The sequence below is a fragment of the Drosophila eugracilis genome, unplaced genomic scaffold (assembly GCF_018153835.1).
Source record: "Drosophila eugracilis isolate 14026-0451.02 unplaced genomic scaffold, ASM1815383v1 contig_1101, whole genome shotgun sequence".
Lineage (NCBI taxonomy): Eukaryota > Metazoa > Arthropoda > Insecta > Diptera > Drosophilidae > Drosophila > Drosophila eugracilis.
This window is the reverse complement of record NW_024571878.1, coordinates 442,550-460,263: the sequence shown is the minus strand read 5'-3', so window position 1 is coordinate 460,263 and position 17,714 is coordinate 442,550. Positions and strand designations below refer to the sequence as shown.

Here is a 17,714-nt window from a genome sequence, read left to right as displayed (position 1 = left end):
TCTGGAAAATGCTTATTCGATAACGATACCGTGATAGACCGATTAAATGAAATAACGGAAAAGGAAAAAATTAAAAAACTTAATAAATATTACGCGAAAGTCCTATAAAAACATTCCAAAAACTAACACCTTTTCACATGCACATATTTTTATAGTTTTAATATCAAGGAACATTTATTAATAATAAAAGATTTAATAAACTTGAACTAAAAACATTTAATAAACGCTTTACCGGAGCTAGATAATAATTACGTTTAAAGTATTATAAAACATTCCATCAGACTAAGCTAATTATTTAGTTAGTAATTGCTAAAGATATTTTTAAATCGAGCCGAGCGAATACGCATCTCTAATACGCGAATTGCCTGTTTCGTCCAGTGATAACAGACGATCGCTCCCGTACTGTATCGTATTGTCGTATTGTAATATTATAGTTCTTTGCATTTACACTAAGTCAGTATGTATTCAAGACTGCTGCGTGTCGTAGGTAAAAATGCAAGGTGAGAACTAAGACCGCCACTCTCTTGTAAATTTCTAAGAATCAACAGGTTAAGCTGCACCCACTAACGATTATATAAACCATGTCAATTTGGTTTTGTTTTCCTGCAGGTGTTTCGCCACAGAATCAGGTCCAAAAGTTGCCCAAAGACCCATAAACAAGATTTTGATATCGAACCGTGGCGAGATCGCCTGCCGAGTGATTCGAACCGCTCGTAAACTGGGAGTTCGCACCGTGGCCGTATTCTCAGATCCGGACGAAAAGAGTCTTCACACACAGCTGGCGGATGAGTCGTATCATGTTGGAGAGGCCGCCTCCTCCGCTTCCTATCTTCGAGGCGAACATATTCTGGACATAGCCAAGCGATCGGGCGCCCAGGCTATCCATCCGGGATACGGCTTCCTTTCCGAATCCGTAGAGTTTGCCGAGTTGTGCCAACGCGAGGGCATCATTTTTATGGGTCCGCCCAGTTCTGCTATCCGGGATATGGGAATCAAGAGCACCAGCAAGGCTATCATGGCTGCTGCCGGTGTGCCTATCATCAATGGGTACCACGGCGAAGATCAGTCAGATGAGTGTTTGCAGCGAGAGGCCCAGGTAATCGGCTTTCCCCTGATGATAAAAGCAGTACGTGGCGGCGGAGGAAAGGGTATGAGGATCGCCGAGAAGTCGGAGGACTTTCTGACTGCCCTAAACTCGGCGCGCACCGAGTCCCAAAAGTCCTTTGGCGATAGCTCCGTACTGCTAGAACGGTATGTGCGGTCACCTCGCCACGTTGAGGTGCAAGTTTTTGCGGATCAGTACGGTGATGCTGTCTACCTTTGGGAACGTGACTGTTCCGTGCAGCGACGTCACCAAAAGATCATTGAGGAGGCACCAGCTGTAAGATCATTGTAGCACCACAGTGATTTAGTTACTTAAGTTTGTATACTTTTCAGCCCGGCTTGTCGGAAGCCCTGCGTCGTGAACTGGGCGAAGCCGCAGTGCGCGCTGCGAAGGCTGTGGGCTACGTTGGAGCTGGCACAGTGGAATTCATTTTAGATAAGGAGGATCTTACTTTCCACTTCATGGAGATGAACACGCGCCTGCAGGTGGAGCATCCTATTTCAGAAATGATCACTGGTACGGATTTGGTGGAATGGCAGATTCGCATTGCCGCCGGGGAGCCCTTACCGCTAAAACAATCTGAGATTACTAGGCACGGCCACGCCTTCGAAGCCCGCATCTATGCCGAAAATCCTCGAGGTGGCTTTCTGCCCGGGGCAGGACCTCTGAGCTATTTGTCCACTCCCCAGCCATCTATCAATGTACGAGTCGAGACCGGTGTCCGCGAAGGGGATGAGGTATCCGTGCATTACGATCCCATGATTGCCAAGCTGGTCGTTTGGGGGGAAAACCGAGCACAGGCTCTTAACTCCTTGGTTGCTCGTCTGGGAGAGTATCATGTGAGTATTAGGGCGTTTTATTCCCCCGTGTAGAGGTTTAACAAAGAGTAAACGATTTTCAGATATCCGGTCTGGACACAAACATCAACTTTCTTATCGATCTAGCCTCGCATCCAGAATTCCAGCTGGCCAACGTGCACACTGGCTTTATCGATGAGCACTTTGAGACTCTGTTTCCGCCAATTGTTATCAGTCCTCAGCAAGTGAGTCAAGCTGCATTGGCGCTGGTTTTAAATGAGTTGCAGGCAACCATTAGCAATGGCAACAAAGGACAGGATTCATTTACCTTAATGCCTAACGCTCGTCTTAATTACTCCCTAATCCGCACCTACAACTTAAAAGCCAATGAGAAGGGTAAAAATATATTAATACATCAAATCAATATCAATTCATCAAATCAAACATAAATATCCCATATTTTCACAGTTTACTCTGTGGCTGTCAAGTTCGATGGCCAAGATGTGCAAATTCAGGTGGATAATGGTGACTGGCAGGAGCTGAAAGCCGAAAGAGTCGAGGATGGCGGCCGTCTGAAAATCCGGGCCAATATCAACAGTAATATCACCACCTATAATGCTAATATAGATGGACCCATTGTCTGTTTGTTCTTGGAGGTTTGTTTAGCGCCAGCTTCAACATTATTTTCGTTAAACTGATTTCTATTCGTAGAGTGGGAAACAAGAATTTGAATTGGTGCAACCCAAATTCTTGAATGCTCAGGCTGAACACCTGGGCGGAGGAGGCTCCCGCATAGTGGCACCCATGCCTGGTGTTCTCGAGAAGGTGCTGGTGAAAGCAGGAGACCAGGTCAAGAAGGGCGATAGCTTGGCCGTGCTTATTGGTATGGCAATAAAATTAAAAATATCTATTCTTGTTATTAACGCCGTTGCTTTATAGCAATGAAAATGGAGCACATACTGAAAGCTCCCAAGGATGCAATTATAAAGTCAATCGGTGGAGTCGAGGGTGACAACGTGGCCAAGGGTTCCGCCATAATTACATTCGTCGACGAGGATGTGGCCAAGTAAAAGGATTAAATCCAAAACTACGTACCATGGATTTTGTTGCATTTATATACAAGTTAATATTCTTAATACTTTAGAGATCAGCATTCGCTTCAGGAATGATCAAGTGCATTTATTAGAGTTACGCGTAAACCTGTCCATCTAATGGAGTGTTGTTGAACTTTTTCCCACAGCATTAAATGTTTCAAAACTGTTAACCAAGAAACTTTTTAACCGCCGAGTGATAGCCAACGGTGATGGTTTTAAAAAAATCTTTTATTTGTTTTCATTTTTGGATGTATAAGATTAATTCAGTTTCTCGAACACACATTTTCTAAATGTGATTTATCATTATGAATATATAATTTAAAATTGGGTTCCGTACATAATTTAGCGGCCTTTGAGTTTGTTGCTGTCGGTGAAAACGGAAACTGAGAGAAGGCAATGACATTGCGCATTTGCTTACATTTCGCATTTATTTCGCAACTTAAAACATAATAATTTAATAAATGTTTAACAAATTTCACTTAATACAAAACACTAATCATTTAAAGTATATATACTTAGTATAACCATAATCAATTTTATGCTCGTGTTGCTTTAGTCCATTCTGTTCTTGAGTTCATACTGTTTTGTTTTGATTTAGCATACCATTAAATTGGTTTTTGCAGTTGAAATATGATTATGGAAACAGTTTCAGAGGCGAGTACTGAGTACTGAAGATGCAATTTGGTTTCTTTCCTTAATTCTTAGATTCCGCCGATTCGTTTAGATTAGTTTCCCTAGTATCGTATCTATATGTTTCCTTCGTTTTTGATTTTTTTATTCGGTTAGTATTAGTTAATTTGCTCGACTTCAATACGTAATACATCATTTATATACTATATAAATACAATTATATGGTACTGTAAACGTGCAACTTAACGCTTCTTATTAATTATGAGTGTGTTTCTTTGTTTGCGTTCTTTTGTTGTTTAGTAAGTGTGGGTGTTTGTTTAAGATGTCCTATTTCGTTTAATTTTTTTAATTCGTTACAAGGAATACATATACAATAGGCAAAATAAATGTATCCCTTCCAATGAATCGCAAAAAGAAGAAAAGGATGTATGTATATGTGTATTTGTTAAGGTAATTATAAAGTTCGATATCTACTAAACACCTCTGCTGGTTCATTTCCTCCTATTAATCTCGCATATAGACTGTCGACCGTTGACTCGCATCACTCCACCATTTGTTAATATCTACGGATTTTGCTCTACTTCGGATATTAACCCATTAAGTCTCGGTTTTGACGGCGGGAATCCCACTAATTAAACACCTGTCCACACCGTTTTCATTGTCAGACTGATTTTGGTTCACTTAACGCTATGCCCACCTCGCTAGGTTGCGATAACATTTTATTGCAAGAACTTTCGATTGTGGTTTTCTGTTGTTTTTAAATTAAGTTTTTCTCTATCCTCGTCGGGAGCTCACTCGTCGTGTTAACGGATCCTAGTCCTGTTCCCGTTGTTGTGACTGCTGTTGTGGCAGGTGTTAAAATTTCTGGCGTTGAAGTGCCTGTTGCTGGAGTCGTTGTAACCTCCGTGGTCGTAGTCGTCGCGTCCTCCTCGTCATTACTTTCCACTAGCTTTCTTATTATCACCCTGCGGCACTTCTGCGAAAGGCCAACGAAAAGAGATTTATTAGTACAAGTCGACTTACGATCGCCCAGTGCTGAAAGTGCTAAGGCAACATCTGCGTGCCAGCTAAGCAGTAATTCCAATATTGCTTCGAGTGTTATTAAACAGGTTGTATCAACACGTATCAGAGGATTTTGCCTATTTACAAGATATTTAAATCCAAGATATATGTCAGATATATCTTGTAAGTTGTATTGAAATAAATATATTTATGAAAAAGAATTCGAAATCATTTTTTTAAGACTCATTTTAATAAGTACACTTTCACTCATTTAATAAAAGTCCTTTAAGTACACACATTTTGTAGTTTGGAAAAAAGATTGGAGAGCAATAATAATAATTTAGATCGTATTGAATATACTTTATTATAGAGTGAAACTGATACCTCTGATATTTATACGATCGCTTTAAACGTGTAGATTGTGTGATGTGAATGTGAGGTGGGTGTGCATGATTTTGTGTAAGTAAGTTTAGAAAGCTTGCAGTGGAAAGTAAAAGAAAAGCCAAAGAGTACATTCATCTGGGGATGCAAGTACACCTCGTTTGTGCTGGGGTCGTGAAAACAGAATTCATAAACACAACAAACACAAAGTAAGGTGGGCGATTTGGGCTCAAACGAAACAACAACTCTAACTAACTTGGCGGCAAATCAAATCAAGCGGCTAGAGGAACTCTTGCTAATATCACCACGTAGTTGCTGCTGCTGATGCTGTTGTGGCGGCTGCTTGGGCTGCTGCTGCAGCTTGAGTTGTTGCTCCGACGGCAACTGGTGATGGTGGAACAGCACTGGAGGCAGTTTGCCTCCCTTGGAACGACTTCGTAAGCCCTGCGTTTGTGTTTACGATTCGCGTAACAAGGGGGAAGGAATGAAACGCAGCAAAGGGAACCGCGGGGCAAACGCATGGGATAATATAAATTTTTAGAAAAGAGTTATAAGAAGAAAGGAAAGTGATCTTCGGAGACCGAAGAACGGGTAACCCTAGAGAACCAATTTATACAGGAACTTATGGTCGGATTATGATCTAATTTAAAAAATATTCAATTAATCAAATCAACCTGACAATATCTTCAGTATCTCAACTTGATAGTTTGTTATTTTGATATTTATTTTTCTTGAAATAATTTAATTATTTAATCTATGTTTTCCTTAAAAAACATTTAAACGGACAAGTCCAGTTCAACTGAAAAAAGTCTATAACTATAGAACCACGTGTTCAAGGAAACAGAGAGATACAGATTGGAGTTGGAGTGTAAAATGTGTGTTTATTGTGTGTACTGGTTTGCTGGGGGCTGCTTGGCAGACGTCTCAAGGAATCCCGGGACTACGGACACACTTAACAGAGGCACAATTGTCCTAGACTTCGTCCACCCTAGTTACCTTTTTGGCCGTTATCTCCATTTGATCCAGGCTGTTTGTTAAACCGTTAATGGTCGTCTCTCCGGTGGTTTCCTGGGCACTGCTTTCTGTCTCGCTGTTAGCTCCACTACCCGCCGTTGTCGTCGTGGAGGATATCGGGGCGGTGATCCCGCTAGTTGTTGACGTGTAAGCCCCGAAGAGCTGTCGAGATAGCCGAGGAATGGCATTGCTATCAACGCGTACTGGCCAGGCGCTGGTCGATGGACTACTTGTTGTGGGCGTCTTACTATCCGAAATCTGCTCCGCGCCTTCGGCATTGCCCTCGTGGGCAGTTTCCGGGCGAATCAACTGTTCCGTCTTGTTCTCGTCCAGATTCGACTCCAAGTCAGACTCGTTGTTCTCATCCTGTTCCTGGCAAGCACGGACATTATAAAAAGGGTTTTTTATGAACTTTTATAAAAAGTTAATTACCGTTTTCTCGCTGACCTCATCCGGACATAGCTCATAAGCCATAGTCCATGTGTTTTTGGCGGACTGGGACCGCTCCAGCATGTAGCCGTTAGTGTTATCGTTGCTCTGAGCTGGGGGCGACCATGAGTACGAGTTATATTGGCAGCCGATTCCGCGCTGCCGTTCTAGCTCGTCTTGCAACCACTCGACTGCAATGCTCCAGTGTCGGCTGATGGTCGGATTTGTGTTCAGCATTTGCAGCGCAATTGGAGACTTGTGGAACAACTGCGTCAGGCACTTGATTATCTGGTACGCCCTTTTCTGGTAGTGCGTCTTCGCCCGCTGTATCGTCTCAAGCAGGCCCTCACGCTCCTCCGCCACACCGTTGAGGGCATTGTGTATGCGATGATGCTGCCATGAGTCGTCGATCAGCAAGATGTTCAGCAGCAGGTCTGTATGGTGCCTCATGTCATGGCAATAGGCGAATCCACACTGCCACAGCAGTTCGGTGAGAACGGCTCGTGAGAAGTGTGGATTCTCCCAGCTACAGTATTGCAGCAGCTTAAGGCCTTCGTCACCCACGTTTGTGTCCTCAATCACTTTCTTTATATAGCTGAAAAGGACAAAAGGATTCAGTACGTTTTACAACATACTAGAATTATCTGAAAAAACCTTACCCCGTGCGGTTAAAGAGCAAGTCCATACATTCAGTGGACAGTGGTGTCAGATCCTCGTGCGTCACAGTGGCGTCCTTGAACGGATTGGGTAGTGGACGGGCGTTCTGGTTAGAGCTCTGACACTTTTCGCTCACATCACTGCAGCGTATAAGGTGTGAAACTACTTGGTGAAGCTTGCTGAACTCAGGATACTGATACTTTATTGCCGGACCGGGGCCATCGTCCAAAGCTACTTGAATGAACTGCAGCGGCACATTGAGCTGCAAGCGAAGACAATCGTTGAGTTCGGTTAATGATATGTATCAAAATATTGCTTACCCTCAGCAACTGTTGCTTTTCCCGTGTTCCCAGTCCAACGTACATACTGAATAGGCTAAAGTAGTGAGGCAGGTGTTTGCCATAGTCGGCTGCCTCAGATTTCAGGAGTCGCAGTACGCTGATGAGCACCTGCTCACAGAGGTTGGCACCGTCGTAGCCAGTCAGTGGTTCATCGTTGATAGCAAAGTGACAGAAGAAAACCACCAACTTTACAAATACGGTACGGACCTCTGGCGAAGGAGCCATCAGGATGTACTCGCCCAAACGCGACGGTGGCGATAGAAGCGCATGATTGGCAAACCACTTGCGAACTAGTACCGAGGAACGTATATGATGAGAGAGCGCGTCATACCTGAAAATCAAGAGTTAAGCACTCGGATTCTAATGCAACCTCCTATCACCTCACCATTCGATAACAGGGCCGCGCAGTGACTTTTTCGTGCGGAATCCGGTATGGAATAGGAACTGCGATGCCAATTGTACGCCCAGCAGCGAAAGCTCCTCGGCGGCGGGAGTCTGTTGGAATAAAGTCTTTAATATGGGAAATTAACCATTTTAGATCACACTAACGATCTTATCACTCCGCGCAGAGGGTATATTGCAGCTGACCAGTTTTTTGATAAAATTAAAAAACTCCACGGAGAAAATGCTACGGGAGTGAAGAAACCGAATATTTTGGTGCCTGCAAGATAGATAAAACAAAGACATGATGTATATTGGGACTAAAACGGGAATAATATTACTCACCGCACGCTGCGCTCGATTGGCTTTGGCAGGGGCAGAACCATGTTGCGGCTCTCAGTGAGCGACAACTGCTCCACACTGGGTTCGTATTGTACGGGAGTCTGATCGCAACGGGTGTAGAACAACATGTAGGCGTTCCACCAGCGCTTCTGGCGGCGATACTGCATACGTTTAAGGTTGTTGTCGTAGATTTCCCCCATGTAGTCGCCGCCGAAACACTGTGCCTTCATCTCCTCATCCTCATGCATTTTGCACTCTGTTACCTCGCCGTCGTCAAACTTGTACCACTGGCACTTGCCGTTTCCTGGGTTTCTAAAAGAGATTATCTCGGATTGTCTTTAATCCAAAGTTAATGTCGTATGGCACTCACTTGGAGAGTATGTAGCTGAAGTAGTGGCCGCCGGAGGCCTGCCCACTGTGCACCACAATGCCTGTCAGTTCGTACTTTGTTGTCTCTACGATTGTTTGACAATTATCACCAACCTCCACCACCTCGCCCTCCAGCTTAGCTAGGCCAGACACTAATCGCCAGAAAATAAATTTTATTAATTCACAAGTAACTCGATTTAATTTATATTATATTTTAGCAAAACTTACCTGTGTAGGGCTCCATATCCAGGATACGCGGAAATTCAAAATAATCATTAAATTTAATCGCACAGACGCGCTCGTAGTCGTATTCGAAGCGCTTTAGTTGTATGGCTAACACGGGTGGCAGCTTCTTCACGCATAGCCGCTTAACGGTAACTACCTGTTGGGCACAAATATGGAATTGGATCTTCAGAATGTGGCTTTGCATGTATATCACGAAGAGGAGAGTACTTTACTTTTTTATCACATTTATCACAATGGTATGCATCGGCTCCCTCGAGCAGCTCCCCCTTGACATACTGCTCCAGAGATTCGGTTAATGAGCTATGATTCCTAATATCGACACTAAATACACTAAATGGTTCCTCTTTGGAGTAGCGATGGGGGCACTCTTGGCAGATCTTCTGGTCACTGAAAGAGCCGCCCAGTGTGGCATTCATAAGCTGTGGATGGCCAAGCGCCTTCAGTCCTTCATCGAGGCTTTCGAACAAGGACATGAAAAACTCTACAGCATCCTGTTGCTCACGGAGATTAACAGGCTCACCTTGCAGTCTGTTGAGGTAATAAAATCAAATCATGTCAGTATAATTGTATTGAATTAAAAAAAAGAAAGGCAAAAGAATTAACTCACTTAAAATGCGTCCAGAGACCGCGGGGCACGTAGAACTGCAGAGCGCTGTGGCCCAGGTGGGCGAATATGGCCTGTACGTGCTTCAGAATCACCACATGATAGTTCTTTCGCACATCCTGTGATCCATCCTCAGCACCTCCCGACGTTGAGAAGCTGACTAGGGCAGAGGCGGGTCCCGAGAAGAGGGCCTGTCCAAGACCTCCGCCCGTCAAATCGGAGTCGCCACTGAAATCTTCCCCGTCGAGGGTAGCCGCCCCATGGGCTCGAAGAATACCCACTCGCACTGCGGGCACCATGTAAAGCTGCTGCAGCACCGAGTTCATGTAGCAAGTGGCACCGGCGTTCTTCAATCCGCAGAAACCTTTTGTTGGCCTAGCGCCAACAGGCGGCAGGTAATCCCATTCGCGCAACGGATCAGTGTCTGTCAAAGAAAAAAAACATTAAAAATTGGCTTCGCATTGTATGCTGAAAACTCACCGGTGCACACGAAATCTATAAGTGTATTTGTCAGTAGCTTCATATTAGGAACACAGAGCTGGCACAAGGCAATGAGAAGATCGCAGGCGGCTGCGATAGTGTGTGGACTGCGGCAGACTGGTGGCGGGACGGTGTCCTGTCGAAGACTGCCGTTCCGCCGTAAATGCAAGAATTCCCGAGAAGCCGTGAAGAGAAAGTCGTCGATCAGCTCGTGAATGAGCTCGTTTAGCTGAGCTTTGGAGTCAGCGGCGAGGAAAAACATAAGCTCCTTCGCCAAGCAGAGGTGACCCTCGAGGAGCTCCTCGTGTACCTGCGTGTCGCCGGTAGTGCACACATTTTCCCGTATGCGTTGCAGCCATCTGATTTCGTCGCCCAACAATCCCTCGCTAATCTGCAGAGGCCAGTTGTAGATGCATCCATATGACAAGGTCCGGCAAAGCACAGAAAAGAACTCAGCGCAGGTCGCCTCGTACTGGGGAACCAGCGTTTTCAGCGCGCCCACCAGCAAGTTCACCATGTAGACGAATGGCCGCCGATCACCGGCGCAGTAGGTTGATGCCAGGAATAGCTGCTCTGATGCCACCTGCCGCACATGCCGAAGCGGGTTTTTCAGAACAATAGAGGTAATGAACTTTGGCCAGTTGGCATCGGTGGTCAACGCTTCATTGGCACTGGGATTCAAGATAAACGAGATGGTGAGCACTTCTAGAGCCTCCTTGCACATGCTGAAGTCCTGTCCGTCCGGAACGATCACTTCGTCCTCAAAGTCGCCGCTACTGTTACCCAAAGCCTGAAGATTGCCACAAGAAGAGGCCCAGGCCAACTGCACCACCGCCTTGATGGTAGAAATATCCGGACAAGACCATTGTAATGTGGAGCTAAAAAGTGTGCGGCAACGGTCACCCTCCTGACTAGCTGATAGCATTTCGCGAGCAAGCATCACGGCCAACTTCGCGGATATCGCTCTCAATGTGCCCTGCGAACTGTTCGGCATCGTCGAAAAGTTTTGTTTCAGAATGTCTACCTGGGAACGAGATCCGTTGTCGAGATCACATATTATAGGCTCATCGCCCACACGAGACAACACACTTCCCACGATGTAAAGGAACAACTTGGCCAGCCTCAGCACACATTGAAAGGAGGCACGTTTCGTGTGCATATCGGCGCTGGGTAGGAAGTTGTTTTTGGTCAACAATTCCAGGACGAAATGGGCGCAGCCCGAATGCATCCAAGCAGACTGCACCATCAAGGCTCCTTCGCCTAGAGGATCCAGTGCGGGAATCAGTAGTCCGTGCAGCACACTAAGATTATACAGCACTTGGGCGGGTGTCGGGTGCAAGAACATCTGCTCGGGTGTACAGATCTCCTGAAAAAAATATATAAGGAAGGGGATAAATTTATGGGGTTCATATACTGAACATAAAACATTGCATCGAGTTACTAATAAATGTTCTTTATTAAAGCTTACCTCTTCAGTTTCAGCCGCCGATTGGTCAACGGTGTTAGGTGTCTCCTCCTCCTCCTTAACGGTCTTCTCGCCCGTCACAACCAATGTAACAGCTGTCTTAGGTACCTTGCACATTATCTGCAGCTGGCGAATCGTCTGACGGTCGCATGGAAGCAAGTGCAGCAGTACTTTTGCACTGTCCCGAAGGCGACCATGCTCCAAGTCACTGCCAAGTTGGTAAAGCTTCAGAAAGAACTCGGTGTATTGGTAATTCTGTGAAATTATCACGCCGGGTAGTGTGCTTTCTGACTCTACGCGCTGCATATCGGGGCAGGGACGTGGGGGAGAACCGGTGCTCGAGTCGCTAGAGGAATCGGGACTGCTGGCTAGGCCAGTGCCCACGGGCGTAAGCTTCGCTGTTAGGATCATCTTGTCGCGGATTGCGTACTGATAGAGTGGGTTTATCTCGTCGGAGACCTCGATCATCTCGCCATTAGTGTAAAAGAGATCAACCTTAATGTTGGTCGTCGAAGTGCCCTTGATTCTTTTCAGTAGACTCCGCTTGAAAGCAGCCATCGTCTCATTGCTGTGTGTAACAATCTCAAGGTCATCGATGGGTCTGCCAGGGTTTTGGAACCTGATATACAGGCTGGTATTCTTTCCCCGAGTAACCCGACTAAGTGGCAGATGGATCCGATCGCCACTGAAGGACCGGTCACACTCTTTTACGTATTCCTGCAACACCTTTAGAATGCGGCACATCTTTTCCGCCTCAAGGAAACGCATTTTTGAGTCCTTTGACTCGTCGTTGGCATTGTCCGACTGATCGGGTGCATCCAACTCCTCCTGCAGCTGCGTCTTGCCCAGGATAACGATGTTGCCATAGTGGGTGCGTAACCGGGAGCAGCACTCGCCGATGAACATTTCGTGAAATTCGGCGATGTTTTCCTGAAGCCGAGGTCCCAGTGCGGTGGACACTTCCTTGAGCAGATCAATGGCCTTGCTGGCTATTTCTTCCCCCCCGGTTGTGATTACCCGCCACAAGTAGTCCTTCCCTATAAGATCTTCGTTGTCCAGAATGTAACCTCTGTGTATCGCCTTCAGCTTATCCTCCTTGGAGTTGACCGCCTTAAAAAAGCGTTCGAAACACTTAATACCGCTCTCGGTCAGCAGATGCGGATCGAGTTGCAAAATGTTGTTCTCGAAGAAGTCTTTGTTGATGCCGGGGTCCAAATCAGGCTCCTCGCCCATCAATTTTCCGAACCACCGGAAGCACTCCTCACGGTCCGCCGGAAAGACGGCGGTTACCGCCAAGCAGTGCCATATTTGCTTTGCCTGATCTGCGCACAGCCATAATTGTCCGTCTTTCAGCAGAAATTTGAGGAACTCCAGCCGCTCCGATATTTGCGCATGGTGTGGAAACCTTCCATCGAGTAGAACGGTTCTTGATTCCAGTGGATCGGTCATCACTTGACGCACCCTTTCCATGTAAGCAGTCAAGCTATTGGTTACAAGAATGACCAAGGAATAGTCATTCTGCAGACGCTCGATCACCTGCTGACGATTCGTGGCCGTTTGAGTACGAGGAGCATGGTTCGGCGTGGTATCATATAGGCAACAAATATCTCGGATTAGACGCAAGGCGGGCAGCACCCATCCATCTCCCGATTTTAGTTCGCCGACGCACTTGTCCAGCCAAATGGTCTTTTGCGCGTCCCGTTCCTGCGAGCAGCTGTAGTCCAAAATTTTAACATGTGCACTTAGCGCCTGATCGAGCACTTCTGGCGGCACCTCCTGACTGTGGGCCAGAGTCCAGAAAAGTTTAAGCACCTTTTGGGCCATCACACCATTCTTATCATCCTCAGCCAACCTTCGGATCAGCTCTAAAAGCCTTTCCCGCTGCCTCTTGTTAGCCGTGGTCATGCTAGCCTGAAATTAAATAAGCAATTAGAATTATATATTTTAAATTCTCTCTAATTGATTGCCAAAAAGTTATAAGATCGAATGTAAAACTATTTATATGCAATACTTACTTGGAACGCCTCGAAGAGGTGGTCCAGCTGTTCGGGAGTAAAATCCCAAGCTAGTTTAGCTAGTAGATCATGTACGTTTTTCACTATTGCCTCGTGCTTGCCGGCCTGCGCTCTCCAAACAGCATCCAAATCGTCTAGCGTCAGTGCTTGCTCCTTAATAAGAAAGCGGATGATCTTCTCCAGTTTTTCCACATACTGCGGTTGGTGCAGCGAGTCTTTGAGCACGATACCCAAAACGTCGGACGACTTAATCCATTGTGCCATTCGCTCCGCCGTCAGCCAGTCCATCTCGTCTTCGGGCATACAGTGAGGCAGCGGCTGGGATCGATGCGAGTAATAGGCCACCGAGGAGAGCACTTTGTTGATCTCGTTAAGAGCGTTCATTTTGCCATTGAAGCTGGAAACCTGCAGCAGACGCAGGATCATCTTTAGGCGAAACATCTCCAAGTCGCGGATCAAATCTTCTTGGCCAGTCAATCGACTAGCCAGAAAGCGAGCTGACTTTACAATTCCGTTGATGTAGTCATTACGTCCCTCGGGTTTCACCTCACGCTTTAGCTCCTCGTCTGTGAAGCTATCCAAAAGGTCCAAAACCACGTTCCAGGTGGGCATAAAGTACTTGGCTATGGTGGCGGGCGTCAGAAGCTCATAGCATTGGCCGAAGGGGCGCAATAGGCTGTGAATAAGGGCCAGGGTGAGACGATTATCGTGACCGCTACCTTCGCTGATACCGTCGCCGACAACACTTTTGGCGGTGCCTTTGTTTTGGTTGCGCTTTAAAAGCTCCAGTCCACTGTTGAACCGCTCCAGCAGATTATCAAAGCCTCCTAGCTGACCGAAGCGGTTGATGAGATCCACAAGCCAACCGCGGGCATTTTTGGGCTCCGCCGGCGGTCGGGCGTACATCTTGTTGCTGTCCAACTGACCCCAAATGCAGTCCGGGGTGGCAAAGCACTCCGGCTGGCGGGCCGCGTTGAATGTGTTGAACTTGTTCTCCGGATCGAAAACGATGGCCAGCAAGTCCAGCAGGTAGGGATTGTCGCGCTGCATGTGTATGGCGATCAAGTGCAGAAGCTTGCCGCAAGACACCAAAATGCAGTGGTGGATGTTGTACTTCCAAGAGTTCACTGCCTCATCTGTTAAGATCTTAGCGAACGAAGTGCTTAGACCATTGCGGTAAAACTCGACGCATGGCTCACAATCGTGATCGACGCCTAAAAGTGGATGGGATAAGGATAAGCTTTTAAAGGGGATTTTAAACAAACGCACCAGCCTGGGTCAGCTCGATGGCGGCATTTAAAAGCACTTCCAACTCCTGTTCAGGAAGCACAGGCACCACCCAACGTGGGTTGGATATCTTCTGGGTTAGTGATCTCAGTTTCGTCGTAGGAAACGAGGATATAAGCTTCTCTGGAGGCCTACAGGGAGAAAAGGATATTATTAATACGTACATAAGCTTTTCTTAGGTACATTTTACAAATACTTATAAACAAATGAGTTATTGAAAATTTGAGAGATAAACAAAAACTGTATTCAATGAAACCTAACAGGGTGTAGATTTTTTTTTTTTTTGGGCTTTTTCAGTGTCAGCTAATCATGATAAAGGAGCGATAAGATAAAGTACTTGAAAATATATTTCAAAAGACACAATAATAGGCATATAAGGTAAATACATTAAAACAGACGTCATAGACTCATTTGGTCACTTCAAAGGTACCTAGTAAAGGGAAGGGATATGTGTTATGGCTGCTAGAGATAACAGGCCCTTATTATTGTCCTCTATTACGCTTTTGCACACAAATAAACTCTCTTATTTACTTTCCACCTGTAAAAAAACTTTGTTGAATTCTGGTGACGACATTCCAATTAGCCTGACCGAAATCAGCTGGAACATTTTTTTAAGAATCTATATCGGGGTGTTGTGCAGGCTCAGCCCAACTAGCAAACAAAGAATGCAGATGGAGCAACTGCGCAAATGTAAACATACAAATGTACGAGGCTGGGGTTCCTTAAGGGGGTGGTGCTACTGACGGGCTAATTAAGTGCAATAAACTACGCACTAAGCCCGGCTAATTGGGCGGAGTCATGCAAGACCGGCGGCACGCCCACTTACACTATTGTAACGGTGCTGTCCATACTGCTCGCCGACGAGGTGGCGGCTACGTCATCGGAACTCTGACTACTGACTGCCGGTTGTTGCTCCTGATTGCCGTCCAGGCTACTTGGCCCTCCTCCTGGCAAACTCGAAGTGGTTACTGTTACTGATCCAGATCCTGTGCCCGTTCCCGCACTCTGCGCTGGACTCGTTGTGGTAGTTACTGTGGTGCCGCTGCTCGAGGTGGTGGCTGCAGTGCCCGGCTGCCCGGTGGTATGCCTGCGCGTGTCGAACGTCATGGTGGTAGTGGCAGGTGATGCTTTCCAGCCAATTCGTCCTGCGGAGCACCAAAAGTGGCTGAAGGTGCAGGAGTTATAGTTCTCTAGGTGCCTGGCTAATCCTACTGCAGTCTGCACTGGGCGGCTATTTTGGCTGGTGTTTTATGGCAGTTGTGAGGTATCCGGAGTGATCCTTGTCCAGTTTGGGAGTTTCCCAGCTGTTTTGCTGTTTTTTTTTCTTGAGGCACAGTTGGTCAACGACTCCTGGCTCGGGGCTCCCCTTATTGTCCTTTATCCCAATGAGACTTGGCTCCTGCGTTGCGTTTACATATTCCTGGTCAGCGGTCACAGTTTGCAAAAATCTATAAACTGCAACGAAGAGAAAGAGGTAAACGGAGGCGGATAAATACAAGCACTAAAAGATAGACCAAAAAGCGCACACTAAGGTTTGTCTGTGTATGTGGGCCTGTCCTCGTGTGTGTAAGAGAGCGCTGGGTCGGAATATGAAAAATCAATATTATTTAATAGACGGGGCAGCAAGCGCAAAATAATGCTCCAAAAGCACACAAATTACGCTCTCACCTACACACACACTCGCTCTCCCACACAAACACACACTCTTTTGGTTATTGTGTGTAAAATTAATTTAATGTTGTTTTTGTTTTACGCCGCGCTCTTCATTCTTATTTATTTATTGTTATTTTCTTGGCCAAACAAAGAACATTTTTCTACCGAAAATTACATCACGTCTACGGATTTTCCACTCGCTCTCTCTATCTTTCTCTCCGACCGGCAACATCCTTAAGCGGAATGTCGGTCGGTGGGTGGAGCAAGTGGGCAGTGGGTGATAAAGGGTGGTGAAAATAACTACGCATAAAGACTTTAAGCTGCAGCCCCGAAAAATTGCAAAAACAATCGTTGGGAAGGGCGTGGTGGGGGCGGGAAAGCCCTCGCTTTCTTTCCGTCAATTTGAGAGTTTTGGGAGAGTAACGGAAGTCGCTCAAGGACGGCAGTCAGTGCGGTTTTTTCGTTTATTATTTTTTCACTGTTTTTTACTAGCCACTGACATACACACACTTGCACAGTCACTCACTCACACGCACGTACATACATTTATTTTTTGCTAATCAAATCGAACGAAAACGAACGGACGAACTTACACCTTTTGCAGCCCAAAAAAGGGGATCGCTTTTCTTTCTGATTTTCCTCTGGAAAATGGGAAGCTGGAGCCCTAGTTAGCTCTGCACTCCAAACTAGTCGCGGTAACTATTTTGCGAATATAAAGCTTACAAATCAGCCGGCCAATAGACAAAATGGCGTCTGCCTTTGCTGTTGTTCTGCGGCCGACTCCAATTCCGATTCCTATTGGATACCGATTTACCTGCCTTCCGACAGCAAAAGTTACGTGTCCTGCGGAGGCGGCGTGGTGCGGCTGCCACAGCGTGATTTCTATCCGCTCGCTGTGTAATTCGCGTCAAATTAGTTATATTTTAGTTATTTCTTTTGCTAGGGTTGTGCAGTTCGGGCGAACTAGTTTTGAACTGAGTCGGTTCTCGTGGTTCATCTGGTGCTTTTAGCCAGGGTTGCCAGGCTAGCGGAGATCTCTGTCTATCGAACTGGATTTCTAACAACTTTGGGTTTGGGGTGTTAGATGCACCTGTCTTTTTGAACATCTGTTTTTTTTTGACAATAGTCATTTCAGCTGAATTTATATATTTAAATATAAATGCATAATATAAGTATTCAATTAAAAAAATGACTACATTAAAAATTATTGCAATTAATATTATAAAAAGTTTCCATTTAAATTTATTGACACTCGTACGTATATATGGGAAAACAATTTTAATTTTTACATAAAAACCCATTTTCTGTAATTTTTCTTTTATTGCTTAATGTTTGAGTAAGTTAAGTTTTTAATAATGTTTTAAATGATTAACATATATGGGTTTCTGTAGTTTATTAAAAAAAGTGTATCGGCTTATGTTT

The 17,714-nt window shown here is 45.6% G+C and overlaps 2 protein-coding genes across 8 annotated transcripts; one reads left to right on the top strand and one right to left on the bottom strand.

The window, feature by feature from the left end:
- The first annotated feature begins 246 nt into the window (after positions 1 to 246).
- LOC108109365 (methylcrotonoyl-CoA carboxylase subunit alpha, mitochondrial) lies at positions 247 to 3,107 on the top strand. Its single transcript, XM_017217841.2, has 7 exons — positions 247 to 500; positions 610 to 1,381; positions 1,438 to 1,944; positions 2,007 to 2,298; positions 2,371 to 2,558; positions 2,614 to 2,785; positions 2,842 to 3,107. Exons 1-7 carry the CDS (start codon positions 460 to 462, stop codon positions 2,970 to 2,972), a joined length of 2,103 nt encoding a protein of 700 aa, XP_017073330.2. The 5' UTR covers positions 247 to 459; the 3' UTR covers positions 2,973 to 3,107.
- A 298-nt stretch (positions 3,108 to 3,405) lies between these two features.
- LOC108109364 (probable ubiquitin carboxyl-terminal hydrolase FAF) lies at positions 3,406 to 17,244 on the bottom strand. 7 transcript variants are annotated; one of them, XM_017217837.2, is made up of 19 exons: positions 16,886 to 17,244; positions 15,466 to 16,094; positions 14,622 to 14,770; positions 13,353 to 14,566; positions 11,341 to 13,248; positions 9,873 to 11,238; positions 9,396 to 9,816; positions 9,001 to 9,316; positions 8,771 to 8,924; positions 8,544 to 8,694; positions 8,177 to 8,485; positions 8,000 to 8,111; positions 7,836 to 7,945; positions 7,430 to 7,781; positions 7,112 to 7,371; positions 6,456 to 7,047; positions 6,006 to 6,395; positions 5,266 to 5,453; positions 4,500 to 4,602 (listed from the first exon to the last, which is right to left on the bottom strand). In XM_017217837.2, exons 2-18 carry the CDS (start codon positions 15,744 to 15,746, stop codon positions 5,277 to 5,279), a joined length of 8,262 nt encoding a protein of 2,753 aa, XP_017073326.2. In that variant the 5' UTR covers positions 15,747 to 16,094; positions 16,886 to 17,244; the 3' UTR covers positions 4,500 to 4,602; positions 5,266 to 5,276. The 7 variants fall into 7 exon arrangements, with proteins under 7 accessions (XP_017073322.2, XP_017073325.2, XP_017073323.2 ...); XM_017217838.2 differs by having other exon boundaries at positions 6,006 to 6,389; XM_017217833.2 differs by lacking the exon at positions 5,266 to 5,453 and having other exon boundaries at positions 3,406 to 4,602.
- Positions 17,245 to 17,714: the final 470 nt, after the last annotated feature.

Bases quoted from the DNA above. Each gene is read 5' to 3' on its own strand.
- LOC108109365 (XM_017217841.2), top strand. From the start codon at position 460: ATGTATTCAAGACTGCTGCGTGTCGTAGGTAAAAATGCAAG. The intron at 2,559-2,613 runs GTTTGTTTAGCG...TTCTATTCGTAG, and splicing joins TTGTCTGTTTGTTCTTGGAG to AGTGGGAAACAAGAATTTGA. The intron at 2,786-2,841 runs GTATGGCAATAA...GTTGCTTTATAG, and splicing joins TAGCTTGGCCGTGCTTATTG to CAATGAAAATGGAGCACATA.
- LOC108109364 (XM_017217833.2), bottom strand. From the start codon at position 15,746: ATGACGTTCGACACGCGCAGGCATACCACCGGGCAGCCGGGCACTGCA. The intron at 14,771-15,465 runs GTAAGTGGGCGT...TTCTCCCTGTAG, and splicing joins GACAGCACCGTTACAATAGT to GCCTCCAGAGAAGCTTATAT. The intron at 13,249-13,352 runs GTAAGTATTGCA...ATTTAATTTCAG, and splicing joins ACCTCTTCGAGGCGTTCCAA to GCTAGCATGACCACGGCTAA.